The sequence below is a fragment of the Tachypleus tridentatus genome, chromosome 2 (assembly GCF_004210375.1).
Source record: "Tachypleus tridentatus isolate NWPU-2018 chromosome 2, ASM421037v1, whole genome shotgun sequence".
Taxonomy (NCBI): Eukaryota; Metazoa; Arthropoda; class Merostomata; order Xiphosura; family Limulidae; genus Tachypleus; species Tachypleus tridentatus.
In genome coordinates this window covers 83702843-83717469 of record NC_134826.1, presented here as the reverse complement: position 1 = coordinate 83717469, position 14627 = coordinate 83702843, and the positions used below count along the sequence as shown (strand labels likewise).

The 14627-nt window shown below is 34.8% G+C and overlaps 1 protein-coding gene across 1 annotated transcript in view; it reads left to right on the top strand.

The window, feature by feature from the left end:
- The first annotated feature begins 397 nt into the window (after positions 1–397).
- Positions 398–14627, top strand: part of LOC143244391 (uncharacterized) — a 57967-nt gene continuing 43737 nt past the window's right edge. Inside the window, exons 1-2 of the mRNA XM_076488965.1 lie at positions 398–855; positions 7131–7351. Coding sequence (XP_076345080.1) covers positions 561–855; positions 7131–7351 — 516 coding nt within the window. The 5' untranslated portion in view covers positions 398–560. The remainder of the gene's footprint in view (positions 856–7130; positions 7352–14627) is intronic.

Below are 14627 nucleotides of genomic sequence, written 5' to 3'. Positions count from 1 at the left end.
AGTGATGCAAGGAATATCACCGTACATTTCGCCTAAGTACCAAGCATATGCCTTTAAAAGCATTGTTTAATTTTGTATGAAGCAACATGATGTATTTAGAAGCGTTGCTGGCCTCTGGTAAAGGAAGGGACTACAAGGGAAGGGGACAAGAAGAGAGAGAACACATCATCGCATTCGGCGCCTCGTCATGGATGTTGTCTTGCAGCGAATTATAATTCAATTAAGTGTCGTGTGTTTGAATGAATGCAGGGAGCGACTAGCAAGCGTCACGCGCAGCTCCGTTCGCGACTGCCCCAACAGGTTCATTTGAATCGGCAGGCAAGCTGGCGGAGGAGAGGGGGGGGGCGCTCGGTTGATCATCAGCCAGCAATAATACGGCCTCTCGTCCGTGTCGGTATTGGGGAAGACGTCCTGGAAGGCGGGAACTGGCGAAGAAGGGAGGAGAGTGAAACTGAGAGTTCATGGCGGCAGCAATCGGATTCATATAAAGCCTCCCCTGTTAGCAAGCCAAAATCATTAGTGTACTATTAGTAGAGTAACAGGGCTAGCTAGATCCAAGTATGGACTATCCTTACCTGAACCAGTCGACTTTCGAGGGCAACTGTTCCCTCTCTGGTGTTGACCCGGGGTTTTCTTCCTGTCAGCACCCTTGCTCCTATTCGGACTTCGCCTCCTGTGGTCAGATGCCCCAGGTACCTAACCGATATGGCCTACCAATACCACCTCGTTCCTTCACGGCTCCTCCAGGTGCTGCCTTGCCGACTTCTTCCTGCAGTATGATGGGTCGACCTCGGCCGGACTGCGTGACTCAAGCTCAAGCTCCTTCTGTCTTTTCCTCCACCATGGGACTCCAGAGTAAGTGAGCGTTCCTCCAGGCCGCGTGCTGCTTAAATCTCTAGATTACCGCGAGCTAACTGTATTAGGGCAGCGACCCTGGAGCTGAAATTAAATAATTTAATACGGCCGAGTTTATTGTGAATAATCTTATCGGCTTCCTCCTCCCCACGGTGGAATTCCCCCTTATTCGCTGTAACTCGGTATGTGTTTATATCGTCTTAACCTGATTTCATCCGTTTCTTTCGCGTGTACGCGCCAAATTAGCGCTGACGGTTCTCAGATTGCTGGCTCGGTTTGTAACGATTCATATTTCTCGGCCCTATATTCATCATTTTTCTTGCTTAGAATCAATTGAGACGGGGCGCGCTGACTAACCATGTTATGAGACCGAGTCGATTGTGGGCTTCTTCGCTGTAGGCGATTCTGTATTCGATAGCCCAGTCGGTCTATATTTGATCAAGGCTTCCGACAAAAGTACATAAATCCGCGTTACTTCTAGAACAGCTGAGATGTAATAGTTGTAGACAACATGTAGAGATCATACGGAGAAGTAGCATCCTTCGTTTTACTATTATAACCCATTATTTCTAGAAGAACTGAAGCGTAATCACGGTAAGACAATTCGTTACATTAAAAATAGCTTCAAGTATAACTCGTGTATTGATAGAAACGCTTTCCCCCCCTCGGTGTTCTTCTCGCTAAACGAGAGGCGTAAAACCTACGATGTTTCGCCATTGCTAAATTATTCAATTATTAGTATACAGAATTATTAAATCCGTGCTAGCATAAAGAAAAAAAAAAGTCATTTCTATGCTTAAACCTTTAAATATGTTAACCGTTTCTAAATACTATTGACTTAGTTAAGTTATAGCCACGGAGGAATGTTCTGACTGTTAGGAATGTTTTGATTGTTAGGGATGTTCTGACTGTTAGGAATGTTCTGACTGTTATGGATGTTCTGACTGTTAGGAATGTTCTGACTGTTTATCTTCGAGATATATCATTTAATTTAATTTCGAAATTACGAAGAGGTAAGAAAAATATTACTTGCAAAAAACCTCCTACGATCGCGCGGTTTCAACCTTTGTATTTGTAGAGAATCGTTACTGAATTGTTATGGATCTGTGGAAAGAGATATGAAAAACATTTTCCTGACACAAACACAAACGTTAACGCAAAACGAGTAGTTCGTGTATGATTATTTTATACAGGAGAGCTTACTGTCTTGAAATATAAGAGTTTTAAATGAAGTTTATAAAAGCCATTAGTTACTTTCTACCATTATTCTTACGCGTAGCTAAAGTGACATGTCTCAGAGCTTTCACGAAACTTCTCTTAAAGTATCGAGAAATGTACACATCCTATTCAAACATTAGATAACCAGTTCAACTTATTTATCAGTCTGGTATGGATATTATTTGTTCTAATGGTAAGCTACCGAGTGTATTTCGAATACGAACGCTCTTTAACTACGTAGTATTCGAAAACTCGAAAATTGTCTTCTAATATTATTCAGAAACTAGTAAATATTGTAATTAGTAAATATTGAACTATAGTTTTGATGGAAAGTTTCTACTCTTTACCGAGCCGGCTGGTTTTGATAAACAGCCAAGCGTTTGTCCACCAGTTTCACAAAGTTATATTTGATTTTATAACAGAAATGTCAACTTCATTTCATCTGCTTGGTAGATTGGTCTCTATTGGTCTAAGATCTTCACACACTTTATCTCCTCCCCCACTTAACCTTCCGGTTATTTGATGGATCCTTTGAGGGGGCAGGGAAAAATACAACGACAAAAAAATTAATTACACCTTACGTAATAGTCTCCAGTGCGAAATTAACCTGCTACGCTAATATTTCCTGTAATGCGTAATGTCGCGTATTCAAATATTCATGGTAATAATACTTAGAATTATTGGAACACGAATGGACCGAACTACAAGTTATGACTGAAATATAAACACATTACTAACTTTATCTGTTGGCACTTGAACTGTAGTTATAGTCGATAAATATGGCTGAGAATTAAACAAAGAACTGATTATCTGTTTATTGTTTTTGAAGATAAATTAAACTTGAGAGTTAAACATAAAACTGACTTATCTGTTTATTGTTTGTACCGTTATTCTAAAGTTTGGTTGCATAATATGCATAGGACTGAGTGTCTGTTTATTGTTTGAAAAGAAATCTTAAGTTGTGGTTGACAGTTGAATATAGAACTGATTTATCTGTTTATTGTTTGTACTGATACCCTAAATTATGGTTGATAATTAAATGTGGAACTGATTTATCTGTTTATTGTTTGTACTGATACTCTAAATTATGGTTGATAATTAAATGTGGAACTGATTTATCTGTTTATTGTTTGTACTGATACCCTAAATTATGGTTGAGAATTAAATGTGGAACTGATTTATCTGTTTATTGTTTGTACTGATACCCTAAATTATGGTTGATAATTAAATGTGGAACTGATTTATCTGTTTATTGTTTGTACTCATAACCTAAATTATGGTTGAGAATTAAATGTGGAACTGATTTATCTGTTTATTGTTTGTACTGATACCCTAAATTATGGTTGAGAATTAAATGTGGAGTTGATTTATCTGTTTATTGTTTGTACTGATAACCTAAATTATGGTTGAGAAGTAAATGTGGAACTGATTTATCTGTTTATTGTTTGTACTGATACCCTAAATTATGGTTGAGAATTAAACGTGGAACTGATTTATCTGTTTATTGTTTGTACTGATACTCTAAATTATGGTTGAGAATTAAATGTGGAACTGATTTATCTGTTTATTGTTTGTACTGATAACCTAAATTATGGTTGAGAAGTAAATGTGGAACTGATTTATCTGTTTATTGTTTGTACTGATACCCTAAATTATGGTTGAGAATTAAATGTGGAACTGATTTATCTGTTTATTGTTTGTACTGATACCCTAAATTATGGTTGAGAATTAAATGTGGAGTTGATTTATCTGTTTATTGTTTGTACTGATAACCTAAATTATGGTTGAAAATTAAATGTGGAGTTGATTTATTTGTTTATTGTTTGTACTGATACCCTAAATTATGGTTGAGAATTAAATGTGGAACTGATTTATCTGTTTATTGTTTGTACTGATACCCTAAATTATGGTTGAGAATTAAATGTGGAACTGATTTATCTGTTTATTGTTTGTACTGATACCCTAAATTATGGTTGAGAATTAAATGTGGAGTTGATTTATCTGTTTATTGTTTGTACTGATAACCTAAATTATGGTTGAGAAGTAAATGTGGAACTGATTTATCTGTTTATTGTTTGTACTAATACCCCAAATTATGGTTGAGAGTTAAACATAGAAATGACTTATCTGTTTATTGTTTGACTGATACTCTAAAGTCTGTTTCCGTAATATGCATAAGACTGGACTAAGTCTATTTATTGTTTGTAAAGAAATCTTAAATTGTGGTTGAGAATTAAACATAGAACTATTTATCTGTTTATTGTTTCTCTTATAGTGTTTATGACATGCATTTGTTTAATACTTAATAAACTATTAATATTACAATACAAAAACAATCTTTAAAAAAATTAAAGAAATCATGCATCGAAGAAGTAAGATAGTTAAATTATTTAACCTTAAATTTTGAACCCTGATCATAAATGGTTTCGTTTCTTTCCTAAAATTAGCTTCCAAAATTTCTCTACTTTTGTAGTTGGTTGAACTTACTACACTTAAAGTAAAATATGAGCTAGAAAACACTTGAAGGCACGTCAAATGAATGTTTTTTTATGTGAAATCTTTTCTTCAACACTATATTATTCCCTCCTTTTTAGAGAATTGTTTCCAAATAATCTAGTTTTAAACGAATTGGTTTCTGATTTTGTATTTTTTAAGCTTCGTTACAAGGAACGTACATATTTTTACGGCCTTTACAGTAATAGGTTTTAACGATTTCCTATATAGATCTCTAGCAAATGATATGTATTTAAATAAGAATAAAAAAAACGAGAAACTTTTAAAAACTGCGTGTTAGATATCTTCCTAAATATGAAAAGGAAGCTTAGTGTCTCGTGTTTTGAACTTAACCTACAAGAGACCGTCACTGAACGATATTAAAACCAATTACTTCGAGATTAGAACGCTTAACTGGATTTGCTCGCCTTAAACACCTTGGCTTGCTTTCCAGCAAGAATCTTTAGAAAATCTAATTATTGTCAATTAATTGTTTTAAGCAAGACTATCTTTGGGTAAAAAGAATATAGAATACCAACGATAAGTTGCTGTGGTAATTAAATGTAGAGAAAAGAGAAACTAAAGCAATGAATCAAATTATCCGTGTTTATCTCGTAAATGTTCAAAATGCCTTTACGTTCAGAGAATTATATACATATATATTTCAGATTTTTTTAGTCGCAATGGCTTAAAAAGTTTTATATTTTGAACCGGAATTAGTTTTCACTTTTCTTTTTTATTCTCACTAGAACTTGTACTTATTAACGTGCTCATTACTTCTCTCTTTTCACACGTTTTAACGTATGATACTGGGTACAATTCTGTATTGATAACCTAATATCTTATTTTTCGCAACCTTGTAACAGTGCTACCCCCTTGGACTAGCAGCTTTTCCGGCATTACAGCCAACCATCACAGTGAAACCCAACTATCACGCTATTGTAACGTAAATTAACACATAAACCTCGAAGTGAAAAGTCTTAATTTAACTTAAATAGTCATAACATTAAGAATAAGCGAATTAACTGTGTAGTTAAAAGTTATGTATTAGAACCGTTCAAATAACACATGAAGGATATAAAAGTTGCAGAGATATAAAATTATATTATACTAAAACGATCTATATCTTATCGTTGTTTTCCGCTAGTACAGCGGTAAGTCTACAAATTTACAACGCTAAAATCATGGGTTCGATTCCCCTTGGTAGACTCAGCAGATAACCCGAGATGGCTTTGCTAAATCAAAACACACCCACGGTTATTTTTAATTTACCAAAACTCTAAAACTTTTCACAGTCCAACGCTATTAATGAAAAAAAAAATCGATTTCACTCGTGTTTAATATTGTTAATACTTCCAGCACTTTAAAATTCTGGACGTATTTGGCTGTTACTTAGTTACGGAATTTTCCATTAAAAGAAAGCCTCGCGTTTAACTTTAAACAATTAACATACCAGTGTACAGCAGATGAAATTTATTTCGTAACATTTAATTTTCATTGCATTTGTAGGTGTTTTTTTTTCTCAAGCTTACCAGCGTTTTTTTTATTTATTAAAGTAAGTTATGATAACTAAACATTTTCCAATCTCCATGTCATATTAAATTAGGCTTATCACTTATAAAGTCTCATCCTTTTTTGACAACAAACAATGTACATCGAAGTACTTGTTTTTCCTGATAACTTAAACGTCGTACAAAATTATTGTTCGCTGGTGTACCCATGGCTGATTTCTTCGAAAAGCAGTTGACTGGTTCTTATGGAAATTACTTCGTAGCGTATACAAAGTTTACAATAGTAATGTATATAGTTTCGTCTCTGATTGCAGAATATTATCTCTTACAGTGACATCTGTGAATAAGTTTAAAACGTTTTGTCGCTCATCCTTTGTTTTAAACAACTTCGTTTAGGAATTATATAGATAAATGGTTCCATATTCTAGGATATACTAGGAGTTAAGGCAAAATAATTCAGTTACTTGTGTTTTCAAGTATATAAATACCGTGTAGATATACTAGGGTTTAAACTAAGAATAGTTAGTTACTGTGACTTCAAGTATATTAATATCGTATAGATATACTATGGCTTAAACCAATAATAGTTTAGTTTCTTGTGTCTTCAAGTATATGAATACCCTGAAAATATCAGCTCTGAAACTGTCTTTGCGATGATATACGCAGTTACTATCTACTACTTTATTTTATTTCAATGTTCATTTGCATCACTGAGAAGAAAGAATTATGTAATTACGGATTTGGAGAGCCCTTATCGATAAACTTCATTTTCAGTATAGTTATGTCGTTATTAGCGTTTCGAAGTGTACGTCTTCTATTCCAATTGCTTTACTATTGCTTTTAATAGTAAAAGCATTCTCTATTCAAACTGGGTTGTTAGTGTTGTAAATTGTCTTGTCTTTACATTGCGTTTATATGGCTTATTTTGCGTAACAATATTGTTATAAAGAACTTTTAAAATAATATGCAGAGATTATATACGTTCGTTGCCTATTTGTTGCGCTAACAATCTATGTTTTAAAAACACTTACCGTTCATAATATTCTTTCTCAGATTACCCACGTTCCTTCCCAACGGCAGGCCTAACTTACAAGGTGTATCCAGGGCACGAAGGCGTGTTGACCGAGAAGAGAAAGCAACGCCGTATCCGTACTACGTTCACGAGTGCTCAGCTGAAGGAACTGGAACGGGCCTTTCAGGAAACGCATTATCCAGACATTTACACCCGTGAAGAGATTGCGATGAAAACCGACCTCACGGAGGCTAGGGTTCAGGTACCTTACCTTTAATTCGAAACCTTTAATAAATGTAATTATTTAATGAAATTGTAATTTTCTTTTAAATCTGTGACTCAGACCAACGCGTAATTAAACGAAGACGTTGTATCTGACACACTATACTGGAAGTTTGGAGTCAACGTCCATTGAACAACATTATTTCGCGATTGCACCTATAAATTCAGTTTCATTTAGTCCATTAAACAACATTATTTCGCGATTGCACCTATAAATTCAGTTTCATTTAGTCCCTTGAATAAATATATAAACTATATCAGAACCACTTTGTAAATCAAACTTGTAGTGTACTGAATATTTATATTTCTTTGAATATAGTTCCTAATTTTCAAACTGTTAAATTAATAAAGTTGTCACTTCAGGCCCGAACCTAGTATTTGTTAATTAGCTGTATGCTGGTATCCTAAAAGAGGGCTGTATTGTCAACGGTTCAAAAGGTTTGTTTTTTGTCTGTTTATTTTTCTGGGCACGGACTGACAATAAGATTGTCAACCTTTTTTGATAGCTAACGTTTGCATTATATCTGGACATAAATATCGTGCTACAATTCCATTTAGGACTGTATTTAAATGGATGCCTCTGCGTTTCAGTTTCATTTGGCTCGCTTTGTTTATAACGAATCCATACGTTAATCGGCGTGCCTAACTTGTTGGTTTGCAGCCCAGGGATGGTAATGTTTGGTGTTCAGTTTGATGGTAATGTTTTTTGGTTCTATGGTAATACTTGACATGGTTCAATGGTCACATTTGATGTGTTCATAAGGTGATGTTTAACGTGTTCCAGTGACAACGTTTGATGCGCATCGTGCTCCAACGACAATGTTTAGTATTTTTCAATAGCAATGTTTGGTGTGTTCCAACGATAATGTTTGTTGTGTGGTGTATTCCAGATGTAAGTTTTCCATATTTACTGATACCGGGAGCTAAACTTATGATTTTTTAAGGTAAGTAACGATATTGGTGTTAAGACATTGTAAATGATATACAACTATGCAAGGAAACTAGATTAACACGAAGTTAAAGGGGACATACTAATCCTTGTAGACCAGTATCCACCAGGGCTGCCAAAAAAATAACCAGATCGCCCGCACGTCCGATGGCCATGCTCATCAAGAAAGTTCATAAAATTAACGGACGGATTTGCTCCTTTTACTCAATATTTTACAGCGTCCATAGAAATAGTAACTTGAATCGCGTCTTTTATTTATTTATTATGGGCGTAGCAGCATACTTCACATCTAGGTAACAATATTACCATCCTCGTGGTGTAAAAGTCATATATTTTACACATTATACAGCTAGTTATCAATCATTGTAAGCCTTTTTACTGTTGAAAATTACGCATTTTTTTTACTCAAAGTCTATATATAATATTTCGGCTCGGCATGGCCATGTGGTTAAGGCACTCGACTCGTAATCCGAGGGTGATAGGTTCGAATCACTTTCAAACTAAACATGCTTGCTCTTTCTGCTGTGTGGGCGTTTTAAAGTGACAGTCAATCCAACTATTCGTCAGTAAAATAATAAGCCCAAGAGTTGACGGTGAGTGGTGACGACTAGTTGCCTTCCCCCTAGTCTTACGCTGCTAAATTAGGCACGGCTAGCGCAGATAACCCTCGTGTAGCTTTTTGTGAAATTCAAACCAAACTATATAATATTTAAGATTGAGTTCACAGCTGTTTTGAAGTTCGCGTAACATTTTACGCTTTTTTTACAACTTAAAATTATAAAATAAATGACAATTTTTTGTGTAAAAAGTTGATGTATTTTTGTCACTCTTTATTTCTATAGATCGTCACCTTCAGGCAGTTCTAAGTAAATAAGTCACTTTCATATGCGAACACTCCCTTTCCATGAAGGTTTTAAAAAGAAATTTGAGATTGATGTTAAAAATATTATTGTTCTATGTTTTTGTTATGCATTTTATACGGATAAATTAGATTATTCACCCCTAAACCTTTTATTAGCAATTGTTTACAGACTTCTTTTGTTGTTGTAGATACGGTAATCACCGTTTTATGTAAGTAATATTGTTACGATGAAAAACTTATCTTATTATTATAAAAGTGGCTAGAAAGACGTTGCGCAGTTCAGCGTGTCATATCTCGCAAATGGTGTTATGGCACGATAAGACGAAATTGCACGGATTCGTTAAGAATGTTAGAAAAATGCAATTGCTACGGTTGTTACACATTGCCAGGAGGAGCGAAACTGTGGCCCAGTGTCTACCCAGTCACATCTAACTGTACAAAAGTTAGATGTGACTGGGTAGACACTGGGCCAAAATGTATTGCATGCCTAAAATGTATTGCATGCCTCTGATAACAGACATTCCAGCAAAGGTACAACATATATTCCATCTTGTCTCTTCTCGAAGAATTGCATGTTTAAGATCAGAGTTGTGCAAGTCTTCCCAGGGTACACTCATGACTTGAGGTGCCCCCCTCTCATAATCAATAATAGCCTGTTGTCAGGTCCGTTGAACGATAAAAATAATTCAGTCTTAAAGATGCCCTCCCTGTCCTCTTGGTTACTAATATATTGAGGGTCACCATGATAAGCAAGCATATATTACATTTCGTTGCTGCAACTACAGAATAACTTTGGTTTTGAGCTTAGTGCAGGATGTTGTGTAACATTGGCTGTTCAGGTGTGTGGTCCATATACTAATGGTTCTTGATAAACCTGTGGTCCAACATCAGAATCAGTTGTGACACTCGCCGCACTGATACTTTAGTGTCGTGAAGGCGTGTAAGGAAATGTTACATGTGGATTAGTGTCTGACCAGATAATGCAGTTGTGCGTAATGACACCTTCAAAGAAGTTGAAGTGAGCTTCATTAGCTCATATTGAGTTTCAGTAGTCGATAGTGAGCTCCATCAGTCAATAGTGAGTTTCTATAGTGAGCTCGTGTGGCTTTACACGAAATTCAAACCAAACTTAAATGATTTTAAAGCTTATATTGTACAATGCTATATTCCTATAATAAACATAGCAATTTCCATTACATTTAAAATAATTTCCTAGAAATAACAACCCGTTTGTTTGTCCAATATATTCTTCCATATTTTTGTGTTTTTTGGTCAAGAAATTCTATTAATCTCATAAATAACCCTATTAAAACAATTCTTGATATTAATATCCAACATTTTCTTGACCATGAAACTATCACATCAATGCGACTTTTCTTTGTTGCGCAAACGCTTCGAGTTTGCACGAACTTTAACTTCTACTTGCTGAAGCGTTTCGCTTTTAACGCAATATGTACATTAATCATTCGATGAAAGAAAAAAAATCACTTACAATTATGGTTAATGTTTTCATATGCACTGAAATGTTTTTATTGTAATATCTCCTTCAATTTCTCATTTGCTTTAAATCAAAACCGTTTCCACAGATCTGTTATTCTAAAAATAAAAATGAAGTCTATTTCAACATGAATTTATGTCTTCGTCCGATTCTTGTGAGTTGCTTCTTATTTTGACTTCATTCATCAGTTTTGAAGTTGTTTGTCCTACGATTTCGTTACTATGTTCATATAAAATTAGACATTATTTACATACAAAACTGTCTGTCATTATTCTAATTATTTGATACATGTGTGAGTTTCGATTTTACCAATATGAGTTCATTATCTCGAGTCTAACCACTAGTTCTTAGACCATCTAGGAATTTTAAAGAGTCAGCTAACAGCTACAAGAATAAGAAATAATTCTTTTACTAATCTCAAAGCACAAAATAAGATATATGTGGCTAATTGAATAATATTATTGTATGTAAAATAACTTATGTTATATAATGGTGTACGTGAGTAACAATGTATGTGGTAAGTCAATAATTTTACACAATGTTAAATAACTTGTGTTATATAATGGTGTACGTAAATAACAATGTATGTGGTCAAGTCAATAATTTTACACAATGTTAAATAACTTGTGTTATATAATGGTGTACGTAAATAACAATGCATGTGGTCTAGTCAATAATTTTACAGAATGTTAAATAATTTGTGTTATATAATGGTGTATGCAAGTAACAATGTATGTGGTCAAGTCAATAATTTTACACAATGTTAAATAACTTGTGTTATATAATGGTGTACGTAAATAACAATGCATGTGGTCTAGTCAATAATTTTACAGAATGTTAAATAATTTGTGTTATATAATGGTGTATGCAAGTAACAATGTATGTGGTCGAGTCAGTAATTTTACAGAATGTTAAATAACTTGTGTTATATAATGGTGTACGTAAGTAACAATGTGTGTAGTCAGTTGAATTATTTTACAAAATGTTAAATAACTTGTGTTATACGATGATGTACCTAGGCAACAATGCTTGTGGTCAGTTTAATAGTCCTATGGAATGTACAATTGATTATATACGTGTAATATATAAAGAAAACGGATCGTTTCGGCTTAGCGTTCTAGTTTAATATAAAGTTAACGTTGCAAGGCAAGAAATAAACGAAAGTTATAAACGCAATATCTAAATATATATGAAAATAAATAAATAATCCAAAGACGATTAAGTACCTGAGTTTCTTATCTTTTTCCACGTGTAAATTTATTAAGATTTGACTTTTTATCGTTTCACACACAAAATTATTTTTAAAGAACTAATAAAGTAAACTGGTTTGCTTATATAAGCCAATGGCTTCTTTTGTCTTAAGCCGCGTTTCCTCTTAATTTTGAATGATGCAAGCATGTAGTCCTTGTTTAATAGACTAAATAGGCCTGGCATGGCCAGATGGTTAAGACACTCAACTCATAATCCGAGCGTTGTGGGTTCGAATCCCCATCGCACCAAACATGCTACCCCTTTTAGCTGTGAGGGCGTTATAATTTGACGGTCAATTCCCACTATTCATTGGTAAAAGAGTAGTTCAAGAGTTGGCGGTGGCGGTGGGTCGTGATGACTAGTTGCCTTCCCTCTAATCTTTGCTAAATTAGGGACGGCTATCGCAGATAGTCCTCGTGTAGCTTTGCGCGAAATTCAAAAACAAACAAAGCAATTTATACAAAGAAATTGTTGATTTAATTGTTTTGCGTATCGTAAACCGAATACTGGTTGTTAGAATACTATGTAATATACAAGCATGTTCGCGTCCATAAACATGTTATTGGGATAAATAGTGTTGATATTTTGTGTACTTAAAGTTAATGAAGGTATAGGACTAGGGTAATAGACTTAAGCGTTATCATGTCGTGATTTAAATGTGATCAGGTTTTCTTCTCAAGAGATTCATCGGAATGGTATGTTGTCATGATTCAAATCTGGTCAGGTTTTATTCTGAAAAGATTCACCAGAATGTCATGTTGTCATGATTGATATCTGATCAGGTTTTCTTCTGTATAGATTCATCACAATGTCATGTCATGATTTAAATGTGGTCGGGTTTTCTTCTGTATAGATTCATCACAATGTCATGTCATGATTTAAATGTGGTCGGGTTTTCTTTTCAAGAGATTCATCAGAATGTTATGTTGTCATGATTCAAATCTTATCAGGTTTTCTTCTGTATGAATTCGTCAGGATGTAATATTGTCAAGATTCAAATCTGATCAGGTTTTATTCTGTATAGGTTCATCAGAATGTTATGTCATGATTTAAATTTGGTGATGTTTATTTCTGTCTGACGAACGTCATGTTTTCGTGATTAGTATATTGTATAACAAAACCAACAGGGACTATCAAAACACGCGCACAGACATAGTAGCATGGAAACTAATTGAACGTGACACTCTGAAGTTAAGGCAACTTGTTCTAATAAACGCCAGAGAGCCTAGCCTAGTCTCGAGCTAATCAAACTAAGTGTGAGGTTGCCTTTCGTGTCTCTTGGCCTGACAAAAGGACGGTGCCCTGTGACACGTGCATTTTTGGTAAACATGTGCAAAGGACACAAGCTTCATTTGGGACAATCATTAAATCTTCATCCTATACTTATCAGCCGAAATACATGGAACGTGGTGTACCAACCACGTGCACAACTGTTGTCTGTTTCTCCCATCATGAGGTGTCATTTATCACGAGTACTTCGTGATCCAGGACCGTGGCGAGTGTCCGGCACGAGACTCTCTTGTGGCACAATGCTGGCCATCTGGACATCCTCTCTGCAATCCGTAACGTTAAAGATAACATCGAATTTTCAAGGGGAAAAAAGTGACATTTCAAAGTCTTGTATTTTCTATAGTGCATTTAACAGTTAACAGAAGTCTGTTATGAAACTTAAGCTTGTAAAGATAGCGATAAAGTACGAACACTTTTACCTTATTAACAAACGTTCTCCTGACATACAGCAATCTACTTCCGTAATTAGAATACACTAGATAGAGAAATGACGAATGATATGCACGCAGATATCACAGCAATGTCAATTTCAGCAAACGAAAAGCTTCTACAGTCTAGAGAATTGATTACTGGAAAATTTTCATCTACGCGATCTGAGATAAACCTTCGCTAAATTATTTTGAAATTTATTATTAGGCGTTGGAATAGCTTTAGAAAAATAAAACATGAAACAATTTTAATATATATTAGCTGAACTAAACCTGGAAGTTATGTAAGTTCAAGATTAATGAAAGGTTGTCTTAAGACATGAAAAGTTGCTTCTTTTATATGTAATTGTAAAAAACACAGGTAAAAACACTCATAAAAACTGCAAAACAAAACATATGAAAGTGCAAACTTGCCTGTATCTTCGTATAGATTCAACAGATGTTCATCTCGAATTTGGTGAAGATCCTTTAACAGAAGGAAAAGGAATGGTAAACACGCGATAACACAAAAATGCCAATAAAAACCACAAAATGCAATTCTGAAGATTTGCGTGGAACCCCGTATGGACCTAATGAATCATCATACATAAAAATCTGTGTTGTCCACTACTATCTTAAGCGCCAGAAAAATAATTTACGTGACCTGAATATCGCAGGACTCTTTGATCTGAAACGAAATATTTGACCCGGTGTGGTTTGTTTTGAATTACGTGCAAAGCTACTCGAGAGCTATCTGCGCTAGCCATCCCTAATTTACCAATGTAAGACTAGAGGGAAGGCAGCTAGTCATCACCACCCACCGCTAACTCTTAGGCTACTCTTTTTACCAACAAATAGTGGGATTGATCGTGACTTTATAACGTCCCCAAGGCTGAAAGGGCGAGCATTTTTGGCGTGATGGGGATTCGTGGTGAATAATAATAACAAAATAACAATAATAATTTAAACAATAAGTTGCTCCTAATAGTACATTCGTTC